Genomic DNA, 20,956 nt, shown 5'->3' with positions numbered 1-20,956 from the left:
TAGGGGTATACTCTTAAAATACACTACATGATAAACTATCTAGATTTTTTTTAATGTATGTATGACATGCACACGCGTGTTCATCTAAATTGAATAGTGATACTGTGTCTTGTTTGACGAAGTTAAGCAAAGATCCTTCCACTATCAAAAGAGAAAATCTTTGTGATCATAGAAGATTTGGTGAAAATATCAAAATACCATTATTGTTTTTCTATACTTGATATGAGAAGTATCCAAGTTTAGCATATAATCGCAGTACTAGCTTAGTAGTTTGTATATCTAAACAAGGTATATATTTGTGTACGCACGGATTGTGTATATTAATGTTGATTTCTGAATGATTTCTAGAAGATACGTTATACCTGAAAGAAATTCAGGTACGTACCAAAAACAATGATTTTTTTAAAATGTTATATTATGCATGAAATAAAATGAAATTGATAAACAAATCGACGATGATATTTATGCATATAAAATAGCAGTTGATATAGTTGATATGATAAACAAGATGATGAAATAAAATTTATTGAAAAGTATATACAAATAAATGATTGGCCAAATCAAAAAGAAATAATACACGAAATATCTTAAAAGTATTAGGATCAGTAGTCTATATACTAAAAATGTAAACAAGTAGGATAAAAATGAATCGTTGCACCAACGGAAAATCAATATAAAATTGACTGTGGAGATGCATCAAAATTATATATATTACAATAGAAATCAAACTAGTTTATTCTACTAAGCTTGAAGATATTGTTTGCAAGAGAAGAAATATGATAAGGTGTGTGGTTGTACTCTTTTTCTTTATCATAGTTTTTATTCCACCGGAATTCTCTAAAACAATTTTTTAACGAGGTAACAAAAAACACACAAACAAAAGACTTATTCACCGATCTAAAATATTTAATATCAAGAGAATCAGAAAAAAAATGATCAAGTTATAAGAAGACCCCACTACAAGAAAACGTATCAGTAACAACGAAGATTTACGACGAAAATATTTCCTCGCAAATTTGCAAGGTGTTTACAACGAGACCAAAATTTGTCGTAAACTCCATGGAACTTTACGACAAAACTGTTTCGTCGTAAAGTCCATGTAAGTTTACGACAAAAGTACGTGGAAAGCGAAAATAGTCGTAAACGTTACATCGACATTACAACGAATCATGTTACCGTTATATTTAGGTGAAAACGTGTATTCAATGTGCTTTAACTTACCTAAATTTGTTGTAAAGTCGTTGTAAATATTATGTTAAAACCATGTAAAATCCATGTAAAACATTCCTTGTAAAATCGTTGTTATATTTCAACTATCCAACTCGAAAATTTCTCTATATATATGTCATTTCCCACAACTCTCTTCCTCACAACACACAAACGGAAAAAAAAAATCAGCAAAAAAAATTTTCAAAAAAAAATATAAGAAAAAAATGGCCGGTGGCGGTAGTATTTACGAGTTACGGAATTGGATGTATTTACGTCCAACGGCAGGGTGACGAACACATTTATGAACGGGCTAGAGACATTGATGCACCAGGCGGGCTGTACACCGATCACGCAGGAAAGCGGTAAGATGTTCTGCCCTTGTCGAAAATGCAAGAATTCAAAATTTGCACGTTGTGAAACTGTATGGAATCATTTAGTAAACAGATGATTTACACCACAGTACTACATTTGGTATCAACATGGAGAGGGTTATGGGGGAAATGAAGCTAGTAGTAGTAATAATAATTTTGAGGATGCTCATCATAATGAAGAACCGAATAATGTGCATAATGAATATAGTTATCATCAAGAGGAGCAGATGGTAGATCATGATAGGGTTCACGATATGATTAGTGATGCATTTTTAGAAACAACTACAATAATAGCTGATGGAACTGGAAATATAGAAGAACCTAATTTGGATGCAAAAAAGTTTTATGAAATGCTAGATGCTGCAAATCAACCAATCTACACTGGTTGTAGAGAAGGTCTCTCTAAATTGTCTCTAGCAGCTAGGATGATGAATATTAAAATGGATCATAATTTACCTGAGAATTGCATGGATGCATTGGCGGAGTTGTTTAAAGAGTATTTGCCAGAAGACAACGTGTCTGTTGAATTTTATTATGAGATTCAAAAATTGGTTTATAGTCTTGGGTTACCTTCGGAGATGATTGATTTTTGCATCGACAACTGCATGATCTACTGGAAGGAAGATGACAAGTTAGAAGAGTCGATTCTGCAAAAAACCATGATTCAAACCGCAAGGCCGTGGGAGGAATAGGGTACCGTACCAAAGGATGTGGTACCTACCAATTACAGACATATTGAAAAGATTATATCAATCTGAGAGGACTGCTGCGTCGATTAGGTGGCATGCTGAACATGTCCAGAGAGATGGTGAGGTTGCACATCCATCAGACGCAAGAGCGTGGAAACATTTCAACAATGTACACGCAGATTTTGCTACAAATATTCGGAATGTCTATCTTGGGTTATGCACCGATGGATTTAGTCCATTTGGAATGTCTGGTAGACAATATTCTTTGTGGCCAGTCATTCTTACGCCGTACAATTTACCGCCGGATATGTGCATGGAACAAGAATTTCTATTTTTGACCATATTAATCCCTGAGCCGAAGCATCTAAAACGGTCTCTTGATGTTTTTCTTCAACCGTTGATAGAAATCTAAAGCAATTGTGGTCAGAAGGGGTGAAGACGTACGATTTTTCCTTAAAAAACAATTTTATGATGCGAGCAGTTCTGCTGTGGACGATAAGTGATTTTCATGCTTATGGGATGTTGTCTGGCTGGACAACACATGGAGGATTATCTTGTCCATATTGTCTTGAATCGACGGATGCTTTTCAACTGAAGAATGGTAGGAAGAGTTGTTGGTTTGATTGTCATCGTCGCTTTCTTCCACTTACCCATCCGTACAGAAGAAATAAGACATTGTTTCGGCACAAAAAAATTGTCAGAGACAGTCCTCCTCCATATCTCACCGGCCAGCAGATCGAAGCGGATATTGATTATTACGGAGTTCACGAAACAGTTAAGGTTGGAGGAAATTGGCATGTTCCTAAAAATATGCCTGATAGGTATGGTGTCTCTCACAATTGGCATAAGAAGAGTATATTTTGGGAGCTACCCTATTGGAAGGATCTTCTCTTACGCCACAATCTGGATGTCATGCATATTGAGAAGAACTTTTTTTAGAACATCATGAATACATTACTTCACGTCCCTGAAAAGACAAAAGATAACAAAAAGTCAAGGATGGACTTACCTGATATTTGCTCAAGAAGTGAGTTACATATCAAGAGCAATGGAAACGTTCATGTTCCCATCTTTCGGTTGTCATCAGAAGCCAAAACAACCTTGTTTGACTGGGTTGCATCAGAAGTTAAGTTTCCTGACGGTTATGTTTCAAATCTGTCAAGATGTGTTGAACGAGGTCAAAAGTTCTCCGGAATGAAGAGTCATGATTGTCATGTTTTTATGCAACGACTGCTTCCATTTGCTTTTGCCAAGCTCATTCCAGCAAATGTCCATGAAGCATTTGCAGGTAATTATAAATTTATAATATATACATATGTTATGAAATGTTACTAATTTGATTACTTTTGCAATATACAGCCGTCTGAGCATTTTTCAGAGATCTTAGCACACGTACGTTTAAGGAAGAAGTCATCGAACAACTTCATCTGAACATTTCGATCATATTGTGCAACCTGGAGAAGATATTTCCTCCTTCATTTTTTGACGTCATGGAGCATCTAGTTGTCCACCTACCGTATGAAGCATTGTTTCGTGGACCTATTCACAACGGATGGATGTATCCGTATGAGCGACAGATGAAACATTTGAAGGGGAAAGTAAGAAATCTTGCAAAGGTAGAAGGTTCAATAGTTGCGGAGAGTTTGACAGCCGAAACATCTAACCTCACATCATACTACTTTCCTCCAACTGTTCGTACGAGAAAAAGAGTTCCTAGAAGATATGATGATGGTAGAGTACCGACATCATATCCAATTGATGGTGTACCTGACATTTTCTGCGAAATTGGACGGTTTGGTGGTAAAACGAAAGAAGTATGGTGGTCATGTGAAGAGGATAAACATAGTGCCAACACTTATATTCTGCTCAACTGCGAGGATGCAATGACCCATTACTTTGAAAGGCAAATATTTTTGTGAATGTTAATTATATGAATTGAAGTTAATTATGTATGACTTGATTATTTGTTTAATTTGCAGCATGTTTGTATCTCAAGTTGAAGAAGCAATACCAGGAATATTTGCAACTGATGTGGACACACGTAAAGATAAGCACTTTGTCAAGTGGTTAAAATCACAGGTACGTAATATATCTCATACATTGATTAATTAAGTAAGTGTTTTGATACATTCAATATTAATTAAGAAAATCTGCTTTTTGCAAGTTGATTATGACGATCCATATTATCCCGTGTGGTTTCACGAATTGGTTCAAGGTCCAGTTGCAAAGGTCACCACATCACCAATGTATTTCCCACGAGGATTTATCTTTCACACATACGAGTATGGGAGACATCGGGCAACGAGTAACTACGGAATATGTGTGAAAGGTGAAACAGACTTTTACGGGATATTGCAGGAGATTATTGAAGTAGAATTTCCGGGGTTATTGAAGCTAAAATGCGTCATCTTCAAATGTGAATGGTTCGATCCTGTTGTGAACCGAGGGATTCGGTATTACAAATTTGGTGTTGTGAATGTCAATTATGGGAGAACATACAACAAATTTGAGTCTTTCATTTTAGTTTCACAAGCCGAGCAAGTTAGCTTCCTTCCTTATCCTCGGCTTCGAACTTCCGGGATAAACTGGGTAGCTGCTATCAAAATTACACCTCTTGGACGCATTGTCGCTGGGGAAGAACCGCCCTTGCAAGAAGAAGACACTATCACTGAAGTTGAGGTCCCAGAACTACCAACTGATGAAATCCTTTTGATCGACCCGCAAAACTTTCAATATGAAGATATTCCCAAAGATGCGACAGATGAAGCACGTGAAGACGAGTTCGAGAGAAGCGACGATGATGATTGTAATGATAGTGATGAGAACGAAAACGATTTAGAGTGATGTAATATTGATGAGAACGAAAACGATTTAGAGTGATGTAATATATGTAACAAATGTTGTATTTCTCTATTGTAACGTATGTTTAAAGAAATATTGTTTTTTTACCATCTTAATGTATGTGTAGTAAATGTTGTTTTATATAATTTTTCATCTTTAGTTTTTAAAAATTGATTTGGAGTTTTAGGGTTTAAGTTGGAGAAAGAGTAAGAAGTAGTAAAGAATAGGATATGATGTTAGATGATATGTGACTTTGGGGTTTAGGGATTTCATTCTCGGTGTTTAGGGTTAAGTGTCGTAAAATCCTTGTAAAAATAACACGGGCCTGGTAAATCCGACGTAAATGAAAAAACGCGGGCCTGGTAACTTCGTTGTAAATGGAAAAGCCTGGTAAACCTATTCAACGTAATTTCGTCGTAAACGGAAAAACACGGGCCTGGTAATTTCGTCGTAAATGGAAAAACACGGGCCTGGTAACTTCGTCGTAAATGGAAAAACGCGGGCCTGGTAACTTCGTCGTAATATTACGTCGCGTTTACGATGAATCGTTATCTATATAATGAGACGCCGAGAGCGAGGCTGCCTCGTTCAGTCCTCCCAAACTCCTTTGCTCTCCCTCTAAGGTAAACTCTCTTCCCTCTTTTTTTTTTTAAAGTTAGTTTAGGTGATTAATTAGTTAGGTAATTAGGTTAGGTGATTAGTTAGGTAATTAGTTTAGGTGATTAGTTAGGTGACGGAATACTAGTTTAGGTGATAAGTTAGGTAACAAAATATTTTTTTAATTATGTCGTAATTGATTAAATTTATTTTAATTTTTTTAGATGGCTCCAAAGAGGAAATCAGCAGCACCTACTTATGTCCAGTTGTTTGGCGATGGTTCCGGTACATCTTCTTCCGGTACATCTTCTTCCGGTCCATCGTCTTCCGATGCAGTTCCAGACTCTCAGCCTTCTCAGAGAGTTGCTTGGAGTCCTCCTCCTCCACCGCAGATGCCTCCACCTCCTCCTCCAGCGGCTGCACCTAAGCCTGTCCCAGAAGGTACAGTTTATCCGGATTTGCGTGTGCCTTCATATGCCCTATTCACGAGATATACGGTGGAGGATTTGCTTGCCCAGCCTGGTCGGGAGGGTTTGGATGTTCTAGACCCCGATAGACCCCGATAGACCCCGAGGAACTTATTGGTAAGTTATTAATTTTTATTACATTAAAATTAAAATTACTTTTATTTTCTAACGGTTATATTGCTTTTTTTTCAGGTTTGGGGCTAACAACCATGTTAGCGAGAGCGTTTCGAAGACGATTAAGGGTTATTACGACGGGGCATATCCGAACTGGAGCAAGACACCAAATCACGTTAAGATCACTTGGTTTAAATGTTTTGCGGTAAGATTTTTAAATTTAATTAAATTTTCACTTTTGAATATATATATATATATATATATATATATATATTTTTAATAATTTATTATTAATTATAATTTCTTCAAAATTTTGTGTTTCAGCAAAAGTGGCATTGGTCTTTTGAAATCACCGAGATGGTGAAGGCGGAATTCGTTGCAAAGGCAAAGTTCCGCCTCTGCAACACAGTCTCCGATTGGAATGACAAGTGGGAGATCTACGGGTATGAGGGATAGCCCACTGAGCTCACGAAGGATGTGTGGGATGGCCTCATCGCCTATTGGGAGCACCCCTCTTCGACCAAAAAGGCCAATTTGTGCTCGGCTTCTCAAAGAACGAAGGATAAAGATGGTCATTTGCCCATGCTTCACAGAACCGGACAAAAACCTCATGCAGGAATCCGTCTAGAAGCTGTAAGTTTTGTTTTAAATATTTATTTTAAATATTTATTTTAAAATTTTCAATTAATTTAATTTTTAATATTTAATTTAATTTTTTTTTTCTAGTTCGAGAAGACGGGAGTCTTACCATCTCTGTCTGACCTATTCAAGATGACTCACGCCACATGCGACAGAGTTTTTGTGGATCCTGCATCTGAGAAACTCTTCCAAGCAGTGGCTTCTCGGATTGAAGAACTGCAGACGCAACTAACCCAGGAGTCTCCCGATGGATTACCCGTCACATTGTCCACCGAAGACGCCGACATAATCTTCGAAGAGGTACAACTTAAAATTTTTGTTTACATTATTTTTAATATTTTAATATAATTAACTATATTAATATATATTTTAATTTTATAGGTGGCTCCTAAAAAGAAGGGACGGATAGTCGGTATAGGCTCTGTTAACGAAGTTGCAAGGGCAACTTCGTCATACACTTCGAGACGGGATGAAGAGACTTCTCAGATGAAAGCTCGAATGGATAGCCAGCAGGTTCGTTTAGACTCTCTTGAGGATTTGCAAGACGTGATGGCCATGGGAAACCCGGTTATGCAGAGAATATTGAGTGAGAGACGAGCCGCTCTTGGGTTGCCAGTACGAGATCCCCAAGAGTCCGATCCAACCCGTCAACAGCCGAGCAACCCCACCGACTACTTCGATGATATGTAGTTTGTTTTATATTTGTATTATGAATTTAAATATTATTGTATGCCTTTTTAATGCTTTTTTTAAAATATGTTTTTCATTTTCATGTTTCGTTTTAAAATTAAAATTATTTTAAATTCTGAATTTTAAATAAATTCAAATTTATATTTGAGGTTAAAAAAAATATTCAAATTTATTATATATTAATAAGAATCGATGTAAACTCCATGTAAATGTTTACGAGTGATTAACGTCGAAAGATTTACGAGGATTTTACATCGAAACGTTTACGTGTTCTTTACAACGAAAGTATTTACGTCTGCTTTACATCGAAACCGTTACGTGGAGTTTACCACGAAATCTTACGTCTCGTTTACGACGAAACGATGGCATGCACTTTACGAGGAATATATTTCGTCGTAAACGACGTTTACGACGAAACCTCCCGACGTTTTACGACGAAACCTCTTTCGAGGTTAATTCGTCGTAACACTCCGTTTACGACGAATTTACAAAGAATATTGTCGTCGTAAAAAATATGTTTTCTTGTACAGTGCAGAAGGTAACGAAATTTGTGTTCTACAAGTTGTTCAAGTGACAGTTTAGCTGACTTATTCAAGAGGGCGTTACCCACTACTACGTCGAAGAAGCTAATTCATCTTACCAAAATATATTATCTCAAAGATCTCGACGCATGTACACATGTACGTGCTGTACTTTTTTTTTATCCATGATTTCTCTCATTGGTTTTCTTGGTAAGACTTTTTCACGAGGCAACATCTAAGCATTTTGAAAGTACTTTCGTATAATGAACATCAAAGAGAGATGTTATGAACATTGTGGTGATGTCCATTATGGAAAGTTGTAGATATACTTATTTTCTAAACTTTACTTATTCATAAAGTTATACTTTATCTCCAAACTATTATAATCTTATATAAAAAAACTCATTATTTATGAATAATATACAACAATTTTTAACCTACTACATTTTTTTTGTTTGCAAAATACTATTTTCGTTGGTGTGAAATATATGTTTTATTCTAACTAAGACTCAGTTTTTTTATTTAACTTAACTAAGACTCAGTTTTGTTCGTTTGGTTTTTTAAACCTACTAAACTTTCCTATATTATATGTTCTAGTTACACCCCAATTTGATTTATAGAACTTTAAGAAAAAATATACAAAACTCTATCCTATCTGACCATAAACAAATAAATATTGGATGTAATTACAATCTTGTATCATTGCGATACAAAGCATACTATTTTTATAGTTACCGATCACAGAGAAGCACATAAAGCATTACCAAAAATTGTTATACAGTAAATATCTATAATTAATAATTTTGGGACTATAATAAATTTATTAATTTACTGAACTTTTAATTTAAAGAACTTTTTAGATTTATTTTATAAAATATTACGAGAAAAAAATTTGATTCGGTGAAATCATATACTAATTAAATGGGCAATTTTCTCAAATAGTCTTTTTAAATTTTTTTCACAAAATAGATTTCAATAAGGAAAATGACCAAAATAGCCTGTTTTTATTTTAAAATTTTTAATATTTATTTTTAATATTTTAAAATTTGAAACCCTATCCTCAAAACCCCACCCCTTAACTCTAAACCCTAAGTCTATATTAGTTAGCCTTAGCATATAAATGTATTTTTACTGTTTAATAAAATTTCTACCGGTCATTTTTCTCACTGAGAACTATTTTTGTGACAAAAACTTAAAAATTGATATTCTAGAAAATTTCTCTGATTAAATTGTATAATTTCGTGTCTTTTTATAAAATTATTTTAAAATTTTTAATATCGAAGTTACATATCCTAGAATATAAATACAATTTATGAAATTCTATAAAATAATCTTAAAATAATAAAATGTAAAAAATCATAGATGAATTTTATTTTAAAAGAAAAAACAAACAATGCAACGTCACTATGTATTTACAATACAAATTTGTACAAGAACAATTTAGATTTATTATTTAAATAGAATATAATTATTTTATATTTTGAAAATTTATTATTTTTTGGATTATGTCATATTATATATTATTAACACCACTGTGGCCTCCTCCCCGCTTTCTCTTTAAATTTTACTTGTTATTGTTTCTTTCAGTTTGTTTGCTTTGTCCTTCCTCTCTAAACGATCTATTTTATTTCCTTATTTCAACATAAAAGCCAGTTAAAAAATATTTTAGATTAGTTCAACTGAGAATTAATTTATCATGAAAGTCATTTAAAAATCTATTATTATATGTTTATTAATTTATCGGGTATTAATTTATAGAATATTTAATGTATCTATTTAGTTGTTTTTTTTCCACCTTTACATTTTTTTTTACAGATTTTAAAATATTTAGTAACATTTTTATATGGTTTTAAGTTGCCAATCAGACTCGCTATATTCTTTTATTTCTATTCGTCTTTTTAGTATTGACAGATATTAGGCTTAGACTTATTATCCAGGATCCAAGATTCGCTGTAGATGCGCTTTGGAAATAAGATATATATCCGGGATCCGGATCCATATCCGAATAATAAAATCTTGGATCTGTTAAAACCGATCAGCATCAGGATATCCGTATCCTTATTTTATAAAAATATTAAAATTGCAATTTTATTAATAATTACGATTGATATATTAATACATATACAAAATTCAATGCAATCTGCTGCTAGTTAAAGATCTATTTATTTCAAGAACAACCTCTTGGGACATTAATAAACTGCTGAATTTGATCCACGAAGAAGATGTTGGGAGGATAGTATCCATTCGGCTAAGTAAGACGAGGAGTCCAAACTTTATATGCATTGGACTTATAGCAAATCAAGAACATATACGGCTAAATCCATGCATATATAACTTGAAAAGAAAGTTGGACAATATATCACCACACAAGCAAATCAGGTTACCCCTCTTCTCATCTAAATGACCTGAAATAAATAATCCACCTCAACTAAAGATATTCTGGTGGAAACTCTTTTAAGAAGAATATTTAATAAATGGGGATATGTGGAGAAGCAATAGAAAGTCTTACACATATGCTGGTGGATTGTTGAGTTGTTAGGGAAATATGGTCTCTTCTCACTAGTGAATTTGGCAACCAGATAGTAATCATGATATGCTGCATTTCATTCAGAGCATAGTTAAGAAAGTGAATGATACTCATAACAATCTTGCTATGTTTCTTGGTTGGAGGATTTGGTAAATAAGGAACAATTTATTGTTGTTTGAAAACAAAAGGAATCACATTGTACAGGTAATAAATGCATCACTCCTAAATCAACAAATCTGGGCAGAAGCTTTTCACCATAATGCTTATATGAGCCACCCCACTCCAATTCTTCGACCAAACACTATTTCTTAACTTATTTCAAAAGAAGCAGCATTTTACTGCATTGTAGATGTCTCTGGAAGTCGTTGCCTACTAACAAAATTGGAATAAGATGATTCTTACACAATAAAAAAGTACTTTTCAATTCGAAAGAAAATCTGCAATCAATTCTATCATCAATATTATTAAAACTAAAATATCTTTTGGTATTGTTTGGAAATATGTATATTATTATAAACGAAAATTGTTTAGAAACATAGATAACATTATAAAAAAAAGTATAGTATCCTTTTAATAATTTCATTAATATAATTATATCAGTTGTCTTTCTATATTTCACTCAGTTTAACAATTTCATTAATTATATTATCTTAACAATAAATCAAATCATAAATTATATTACCATAATAATAGTTGTATATATTTTTATTTATTAGTTAATCAACATTAATTTTGTGCCAGTTATAAAAATAAAAATGTAAATAACTGGGTTTTGAATATGGTTAAACGTTTGGTTTAGTTGTTTTACTATTTTTTTAAATTTTAGTTTCAATCGGTTGAAAATTACATAACCAAAAACATAATTCAAAAACATGTTTTTGTGAATAAAATAACAACTTAAATCAAAATAATTAAGATGTATTACATTTATTGTCACTTAATTTTTCACTCCATATAATTATTTTACTAAATAAAAAACTCTTTCTATTTCATTTAATTTAACCAAACACATAGAAATAGTCTTTTTTATTAGTGTATGAAATTATTTAGGCATGAACATTGGCTATCCATTTAGGTATAAAATGTTCTTTCCGGGTATCGTTTTTGTTTTTGTTTTGAAATTATGCTCCACTTGAATATTATAAATTTATGTGTGGGTTTTGAATTCGGTTCTTCTGGGTCTGGATGAATCCGGTTCTGATGTATATGAACCTAAAAATATCTAATAATAAATGGATCTGAAACGGATTCAGATATTTTTACAAAAATAACCATATTATCCTATTCAGTCTAGGTCTTTTGAATACATTTAATAACCATATGATAAAATCCTTCCATCTAGTACTAGCAGTTGCTCCTTATAAGGCTATAGATAGGATATACCTAGAACATTTGTTTTTTTTTAACACTGATTAAATTAACTTTCAAAGAGACCATAAGGTTCTAACAACAAAAACAGACCATAAAGGCCAATGGTGTATCACCCAAAGAAAAGAAAAAATTGAAACAACCAAAAGAAACTGAGCTCAACAGAGGATAGATGTCAGTAGACATTCCCGAGCCTGAGAAAAATTCAGAGATAGATGACTCGTTCCTGCAGATCACATCCGAGCTTCACGCGCAATACTATGTTGCAGCCATGAGGGACCACCTGCTGCAATATAGGAGTGATAACGATGATCGTTAGTAACACTCTGCACTACCTCTTGAGCCACAATATTCCTCTCCTGCACACAATGATGAAAACTCCAGTCTTGTAAGTGCCGGAGTCGGGCAGAAGTCTCATACATGATGTGCTGATGCTGATAGAATCCAGAGGGATTTAGAAACGTTTCCTTTGCCAGAGCGCAATTCGATTCAAACAGAATCCTCTGCTGGCGGGTATTGGTCATATCACTCACAGCCCAGTGAATGGCCATAAGCTCAGCTTCTCTTTTTGTCTCTACGTTAGTGAAGGACCTTCGACTATGAAGAATTGGTTTTCCTTTGTTGTCACGTAGAATCCAAGCAACTCCACAATTAGTTTGGGCATTTAGCCAAGAAACGCCAATGTTGCATTTTAGATATCCAAGAGGAGGTTTCGACCATGCCACGATACTTGCTGTACCGTTTCCTGAGTGTTGCACCTCCTCAGTCTGAGCCGTATTAAGTTCAAACCAAACTGCCGCTTCTGCTCTAGCTTTACTCAGGACTGAAACCGAGGAGTAGTGTATCTTCTCAAAAGCCAGACCATTTCTCGCCTTCCATAGATGCCAGAGTATCCAAGGAAAAAACATCGTATCGCTATCTTTTGGAGACTTCCTACTCATTTCCAGGAGATGATATAAACCTGCCACCGGGAGTTTGATCGAGGACCTTTCCCAAGTGTCCTTCGCCATGGGGCAAGAAAAAAGTAGATGGCAGATCGATTCAATACCACCATTACATACTTTGCAAGCAGAGTCTACTTGAATACCTCTACTACGAAGACGTTCCATGACCGCTAAAGCCCCAGAGAGAGCTTTCCAAAGGAAATGCTTAATTTTTGGAGGAGCACGGATCTTCCACAGAGATTTCCAAAGGTATTTCTCCAGGGGAGGAAGAGAAGTTGAAATGCTACCATCTTCCTCAGGAAGCGAATCGACAAATCTGTAACCACTCCGTGATGTGTAGATTCCATCTTTTGTGAAGCCCCACTTATAACCATCTTCCTGCATCCTATTTGGCTTCAAGCGAAGGATGATCTCAGCATCATGATCAGTAAACGTTCTTCTCACAAGAGCTGCATCCCAGGCAGAAGAGTTAGGGAGCAGCAGGTCTGAGATTGTCAGCGTCAGATCAATGACACTATCCTGTCTGTAGTTAGGAGTCCTCGGTATAGGGTCGATAATCCAATTCACGTGCCACACATTAGAACTCCTACCATTACCAATGTCTCTAATCAAACCTTTGCTCAGCAGCTCTCTACCATGTAAAATGCTTCGCCATGCATATGACGGCCTCGAACCTAAACTGCTTTGCAAGAAGTCATTGTTTGCAAAGTATCTACTTTTGAGGATTCGAGCCACCAGAGAGTTGGGGTTATTCATGATCCTCCATGCTTGCTTAGCCAAGAAAGTTAAGATTAGTGATAACGATCAGCTAGCGAAGAAAGTTAAGATTAGTGATTAGAACTACGTAATCACCTGTCACATTTAGCTGGCCTTTTCTGTATTCTAATATTTTTTAAAATGAAATTATTAACAGAAAAAAGATATTTTAAATTCTTAATAAAATGAAATTATTTTTCTGACCCGCTCTGGCCTTGACCTCTATAAATATTTGAGCCGGTGCTATGTTCAAAGTTCTTTTCGGTCAGCTTGCGTCTGCATAGTGCATATGATGGAAGGATTTTTTGGTGGTACATGCTCTCGGCGGTGTAGAAGCTTGCAGAAGAGTTGATGAAATTTGAGTCATCACTAGCGGATTCAGTGACGGTAATGAGGTGATGACGTAGCTGAACCAATTACGCGTGACATTTCGTAGGGAGACGCGTATTGGTGATATAAATTCTTAAAACTACAAGTGTTAGAGTATGTTTAATAGGGAGTTCTTAAGGTGTGGTTCTTAGAACATGATTATCGATGGTGGGAGGAGGGTTTTTACGCGTGGACCCCTCCATCTTTTTGCAAACACCGTGTTTCAATGTCCCCAAATAAAAAATGTTTCACAGAGGTTTGTTGTACTGTTTATGGATCTCACAGACACGTAGCGACTTGCGATTTATTTTTTTTTTTTTTTTTTTAAATTTAAGAAACCCAAAAGTGTTTTTACCGATAATCATGCTCTTAGTTCTTAGCGTTTTTAGTTAAAAGTTAAAAGACAGATTTTTATATTCCGTTAAAAATCCTTCATTAAGCCTGCAGTAATTTTCTTTTTTGTGTGCAACTACAAGTGGTAGCAAATTAATGTAACTTTCTTTCACGGCGTTGATTGTTGGGCCGATTATGTACCACACGATCTCATCCTTATGGGCTCTACGAAAAGTTGACCCACGAAAATAAGGAAGGAGCCTAAAGCATCGGCTCAAGTGGAGACCAGACCAGTAACCATACGTTTTCATAATACGATAAGATAAGATAACGTTTCTGTCACGTGGCATTTTCATTGTGGTCAAGTATCGAGATAAGGGTATCAACACCGTTCATAATCCTGTGGCTGTTAACGACGATATCATGAAATATCCATAAGGGTTCTCACTCTATATAGATGACCAAAGCAATAGACTAACAGTAAGAGTTAAGAGAAGGAAGAAGAAGTAGTCATGGCTTACTCTATGCTCTCCTCCGCCGCTGTTGTTACCTCCCCGGCTCAAGCCACCATGGTCGCTCCATTCACCGGCTTGAAGTCTTCCTCTGCATTCCCAGTCACCCGCAAGGCCAACAACGACATTACCTCCATCGTTAGCAACGGAGGAAGAGTTAGCTGCATGAAGGTAAATGTCACTAGAGAGTCTAGAGCTAGGCTTGTCTTTTATTACACGCAACTGGTAGATTCGAACAGAATCCTATTCAAAAGTGATACCTAGAACCGTTAAAAGGTCTAAACAGTATATACAAAAGTGAACTAATATTCATTAATTGGAAATACGATTTGTAGGTGTGGCCACCAGTTGGAAAGAAGAAGTTTGAGACCCTCTCTTACCTTCCTGACCTTACCGAAGTTGAATTGGGTAAGGAAGTTGACTACCTTCTCCGCAACAAGTGGATTCCTTGTGTTGAATTCGAGTTGGAGGTAATAAAAATAGAACTTTTGTTTTCTTGGATCTAAACATCTTTTATCACATAATCTTAATCCTGATTTTGATTGGAATTCTCATGCGTGTGTAGCACGGATTTGTTTACCGTGAGCACGGAAGCACCCCCGGATACTACGATGGACGTTACTGGACAATGTGGAAGCTTCCCTTGTTCGGATGCACCGACTCTGCTCAAGTGTTGAAGGAAGTCCAAGAGTGCAAAACGGAGTACCCTAACGCCTTCATCAGGATCATCGGATTCGACAACAACCGTCAAGTCCAGTGCATCAGTTTCATCGCCTACAAGCCACCAAGCTTCACCGGTGCTTAATTCGCTTTCATATAATAATATCTTCTCATTTCATTTCCAATAAGTCTGTTTCTTTTTTTCTCTTTGGATTTCTGTTACGAGACTTTCTATATCGGATTGTAAAATGTCTGATTTTATGAACATGTAATTTCTATATTGTTTCTTCTTCGTGGTTACTACTTTCAGATGGCTATTAGGTTTTCAATTTATTGGGATAAGAAAACAGTCAGAATAATAACTTTACAAAACTGGTTAGATAAGGTTAGTGGTAATATTTTTTTAGAATAGGAAACATTACTACCTACGGAAAAAAATTCATACGAAGTTAATTAGTTCATCAAAGATTCAAATAACAAGCACAGTTATAAAAGAAACAAGCATTGTATCATTTCATCGTCACATTGACATAGATTTCAAGCATACAGTAGTAGTCATCATTTGATATTTGATGTTTCACACTCATCATATGCAGTTTCTGAGATCGTATACATACTATTGGTGCATTATAATTGCAAATAAGGTATATGTATATATAGACCTCTATTCTTATTTTTATTATAATTGTTTTGAAAAGTTAACTAAATTTCCACTTATCAAAGTGATTTCCTAGAAAAACATATGCATGTAAATCTCACTCACACGCGTAGTTAATCCCTGGACAGAAAGGATGACACACTTGAAATCTATGATAGACACGTTTGTGGACGCACCACACCTAAGATAGGCATATGATGATAAGAGTGGAGATTTCCTTCTCTAAATTCTTTTATTTCGTTAGAAAAAAAAATCTATCATTTTCGAAATAAGACCGTTAAGGCAGGCAATGGAGTTTAAATAGGAAAAAGACTGCAAAACAAAGCTCTACATAATTAAATTAGAAACATATAGTCTCACCACGACATGCATCATCTTTTGTTTACAAACAAACTTATGAGCCTTGACATATCGGAGCCCCTTGATACTCACAATTTATCAAACCATACTATTTGAATTTATCATATAGTATTGATTTGAAAATTCAATTTTCTTAATCTAACATGATATATCAAGCGCTTTCTCTCTAGGTGAGCTCTTTGGTTCTTTAACACACAACATCATATAATTCTTCATTTAATTATATGTTTAAAGAGAAGTTGTAGACTAGGACTGAATGTTCTTTTTCCAGATCACATTTGGTATATTACATCGGTTGGAAATAAGCTGAATGTCAATATTTCAATTATCTTATTCAAATGCAAAAGAAGATGAAACTTCAAAGATGATACTTATGTAGCAAACTTATGTTGTTGTTGAACCATATCATAAACAAAAAAATGAAAAAAATTCCATGTTTTTATGAATAATTTGTAAATTTGAATAACTATTTTTTTCAAGAAATTAGAAGTAACAGTTAAACACTAAAGGACGGAAACATACGTGTAAGAAGAAAAAGAAAAAAAAAAACTAATTAGTACATATGAAGACAAAAATACATAATATATAGAGAATATCATAGCCCATGACACTAGGGGTGGGCACAAGCCAAGTACTTGATATTTTCGGTATACTTAGTACTCGGCTTGGTTTGTACGAGTATTAAAATTTTAGACTTATATTTGGTTTGTTAAAAACGAATACTTATAGTTTCAAGTACTTGCGAAAAATTGATGAACTTGATAGTTACTTGCCTTGTTTTATTACTTGTTATTTGTAAATTATTTACAAATTATTTGATAATTATTGGTAAATTATTTGATAATTAGTTGAAATTTAAAAGTAAATAAATTTCTTATATATAAATAATATGTCTTTGTTTTTATTTTGTCATTGTTTTTCCTGTTTTTTTAATCATTCGTAAATAGATTAAATTTAAAAAAATTCCAAAATTCTTGCATAAATATATCATTTATGTTTGATTCACTTATAAAAATTGATATATAAACGAGTTGTTTTACTATAATTTAGGAAAATGTAGCTTTGTTCAACTAAAAATGAATAATAAACTAAATAATTAATTTTATTTTATAATTTTGTATTTGTATGTATTCGCAAGTAGTTTAAATAGACTACTTGATACACATCTTGGTCAAAACAAGTATTCGACTTTAAAGATCAAGTACCAACCAACCAAGTAGTGAACATAGGCAAGTAACAAGTAATTGTATCCACTCATAAAATACATAAATATTACTCCCTCTGTTTTTAAAAGATGCATATTCTAGACTTTTCACATATATTAAAAAAACTCATTAAATATGGGGTGTTTTTCAAAACCAACCCATATTTTCAAGTCAAATCCAAAACTAACCCTTTTTTTTTTGTTCATACTATTCATCAATAAAATTTCCATACTATCCTTATGTTTTTGAATTATTCACAAAATTGCCATTTTTATTTATTTTTTATTAATTTCGAAATTAACAAAAAACCAAATACACCCTAACCATTTCTTCTTATTTACAAAAATGCCATCATCATCAATTTTTCCAACCACCATGAACCACCATTTTTGAGCTCTAAAGCTCTAGAATTCAATTTTCAACCACTTTTTTTTCTCATTCTAACCCAAAAAACTTCATTTCCTCTCATTTCCTCTACATTTCCATCTAAAAAAAACTCTCATAACTATCATTTTCATAATCACAAACTTCATATTTTCGAGTTTCTTCATTAGTGAATCGTTAAAGATGCTTCTTTTTGCTCATATTTGGAGTTTGGACGGTTGAAAAGGTTGGAAACGAGCTTTACACATGAAAAATGTAACTATTTACATGGTTTTCGTTCTTTTTTCAGATCTGTGTCGCGACGGTAGACTGTTTTGTATGTCTACGCCTCCGTGGAGACTTACGATGCAGTCTATTTGTCAACGCACGGGTTAGTTTTGCAATTGACCAGACAAATTTTTTTTCTAACGCAGACTTCCCCAGTAGTCTCCGTCTTTACCTTTGACAACAAAAATAAAACTTTCGGTAGACTTACTAAGACGTCTACCTAAAAGAGGTTAGTTTTTCATTTGACCGAACTTTTGACTTTTCAAAATAGACTTCAACGGAACTCTACAGAATGTAGACTGCCACCGAAGTCTATAAAAGGTCAGTTTTGCATTTGACCAAAACTTTGACTTCGTGGAATAGGTTAGTTTTGTGTTTGACCAAAAAGTTTAAAAAGCAATCAAAAATTTATTAAATTGTAGACTTCATATGCAGTCTTCTTATCTTAAAAAAAAATGTAGACTGCGTATAAAGTCTACTTTTTTATTTTGGTCAAATGCAAAACCAACCCGTCGGATTTGAGAGTAGACTTCACAAGAAGTCTACACACCCGTAGACGTTCATTTCAATCTACTGATTTGAAGTCAAACTTGGTCAATTGCAAAACTAACCTCTTTCAAAAAAATTCAAACATGTAGACTACATATGAAGTCTAGTTCTGAAAGTCAAATCTTGGATGAATTCTGGTCAATTACAAAAAGTAACCTTTTTAAATTGTAGACCGAAAAGAAAGTCTACATGTACAAAATCACAACTTTTATTCAACTATAGAAAGCAACCCGTAAAATGGTCAATTGCAAAAACCAACCCAAAGAGTAGACCTATTTGACAGTCTACGTCTGTAAACTGAAAAGAACGTCTACATCTTTAGAGACTGAATATTAAGTTTGCATAGAAAAATCTATAAAAATGTGAATTTGTGTATTATTCATTAATTTTTTTCTAGATTTTTTGTTTGACAGTGTGTGTTAGTTAATCCTAATGGGTTTGAGTGATTTTGAAAAGAATTTTTTTTATAATTATGAAGGTATAATTCATTTGATTTGACAATGTTGTTAGCTAATAATTGTAGACGTATTTGTAAGTCTTCGTTTATAGTTTTGCTAGTAAGGCTGAGCTTGTTTCAAAGCTGAAGTCGGTGACTGTGGAATATAAATTTACATTCTCAGCATATAAGACAACGAAAACTCTGTATGTGGCTAAGTGTTGTGTTCAAGGATGTGGTTGAAACTTAGAGCGAGTGTGAAGCATGGGCCAAAGACATTTTAGATGACAAAATATTCGAAAAGGATGAAGAATCGGAAAGGTTGAAGAATGTTCCTTATGCATGATGGCTGTACACATGGTAAACTTCTTGAAATGACACAAGAAAATTATGATCTGGACAACAAAATTGAGAAGATGGTGCTAACCTATTTCTTACCAAACATCATTTAAAACAAATGACTCCGAATAGGAAAATACTCCTCTTATGCCTGTCACGAATAATCGACAAGTACGGAACTTGATCGAGTTATCTAAGACACACTTTGTACGCCTTTGTGTATCAAGCCTGCGCCAAATACACTAAATTTTTTGGATTGACTATATGTTAGATAATAAGTGTAGACGTTTTTGTAAATCTACAAATGTAGACTGCAGTTGAAGTCTACGTCGTAAATTCTATTAAAAGTGTATTTGTGTATTATTCATCATATTTTTTCATGATTTAATTATTTTACAGTGTATGTTAGTAAAATTTTAATGGTCTTGGATGAATTTCACAATTTAATGTGTTATAATTATACACTTGATACTTATTGCAAATTGTTTTGATTAGTGTTATTCTTGAAAAATTTTGGGAAAATTTTGTATAGATTTTCTTCTTCTCACATGTGTGTTAGTTATTATTTTAGCTTATGGTGGTTTTACTTGTTTGGTTGGTTAGATCTTGTGAAAAAATTGATATCTAACAAAAAATTAATAATATCATACAAGTGAAAACAACTAAAAATGAATACAATGTTTATAGATTATGCATTAAAAAATTATTTAAAAATTAATATTTTATTATGAAAGTTATTACAGAGCAATATATTAAAAAGTATTCTTGAGTATGTTTGATTTTTCATAATCTTGATGCTTCAAATAAAGTCTTGGAAAAAGTACCTGCAAAATAAGATAGAGTTATGAGAAAAACATAAGATAAAAAATAAAATCATATTTTAGTAGACTTTTTATTAAGTCTACGTAAAGTTATTGTTTAGTAGACTTTAGTTGAAGTCTACACTAATGGAAAATTTTCATATCTAAAAGTGTGCATTTAGAAAATTTGAAAATACTTTGTTCTGGAAAATATTTCAAAAATGGTTTTTTGTCATCCTTGTAACAAAGCAAAAAGATAATGTATGAATCTATAAATTTAGTTCATTATAAACACAAAATATCTTATAATGAATATATGGAAAGCTTACATTTTTGGGAAGATGATTTGAA

The 20,956-nt window shown here is 33.7% G+C and overlaps 1 protein-coding gene across 1 annotated transcript; it reads left to right on the top strand.

Annotated features, from left to right (window-relative positions):
* Window positions 1–14,735: 14,735 nt before the first annotated feature.
* On the top strand, window positions 14,736–15,887 carry LOC125607894 (ribulose bisphosphate carboxylase small subunit, chloroplastic 1-like). The gene is made up of 3 exons (XM_048777402.1): window positions 14,736–15,118; window positions 15,283–15,417; window positions 15,513–15,887. Exons 1-3 carry the CDS (start codon window positions 14,948–14,950, stop codon window positions 15,750–15,752), a joined length of 546 nt encoding a protein of 181 aa, XP_048633359.1. The 5' UTR covers window positions 14,736–14,947; the 3' UTR covers window positions 15,753–15,887.
* The last annotated feature ends 5,069 nt before the right edge of the window (window positions 15,888–20,956 follow it).

Source organism: Brassica napus, chromosome A4 (genome assembly GCF_020379485.1).
Source record: "Brassica napus cultivar Da-Ae chromosome A4, Da-Ae, whole genome shotgun sequence".
Classification (NCBI taxonomy): domain Eukaryota; kingdom Viridiplantae; phylum Streptophyta; class Magnoliopsida; order Brassicales; family Brassicaceae; genus Brassica; species Brassica napus.
Note: the sequence above shows the minus strand (reverse complement) of the source record. Positions and strands in the feature narration are given on the sequence as shown.

Bases quoted from the DNA above. Each gene is read 5' to 3' on its own strand.
- LOC125607894 (XM_048777402.1), top strand. From the start codon at position 14,948: ATGGCTTACTCTATGCTCTCCTCCGCCGCTGTTGTTACCTCCCCGGCT. The intron at 15,119-15,282 runs GTAAATGTCACT...TACGATTTGTAG, and splicing joins GAAGAGTTAGCTGCATGAAG to GTGTGGCCACCAGTTGGAAA. The intron at 15,418-15,512 runs GTAATAAAAATA...ATGCGTGTGTAG, and splicing joins GTGTTGAATTCGAGTTGGAG to CACGGATTTGTTTACCGTGA.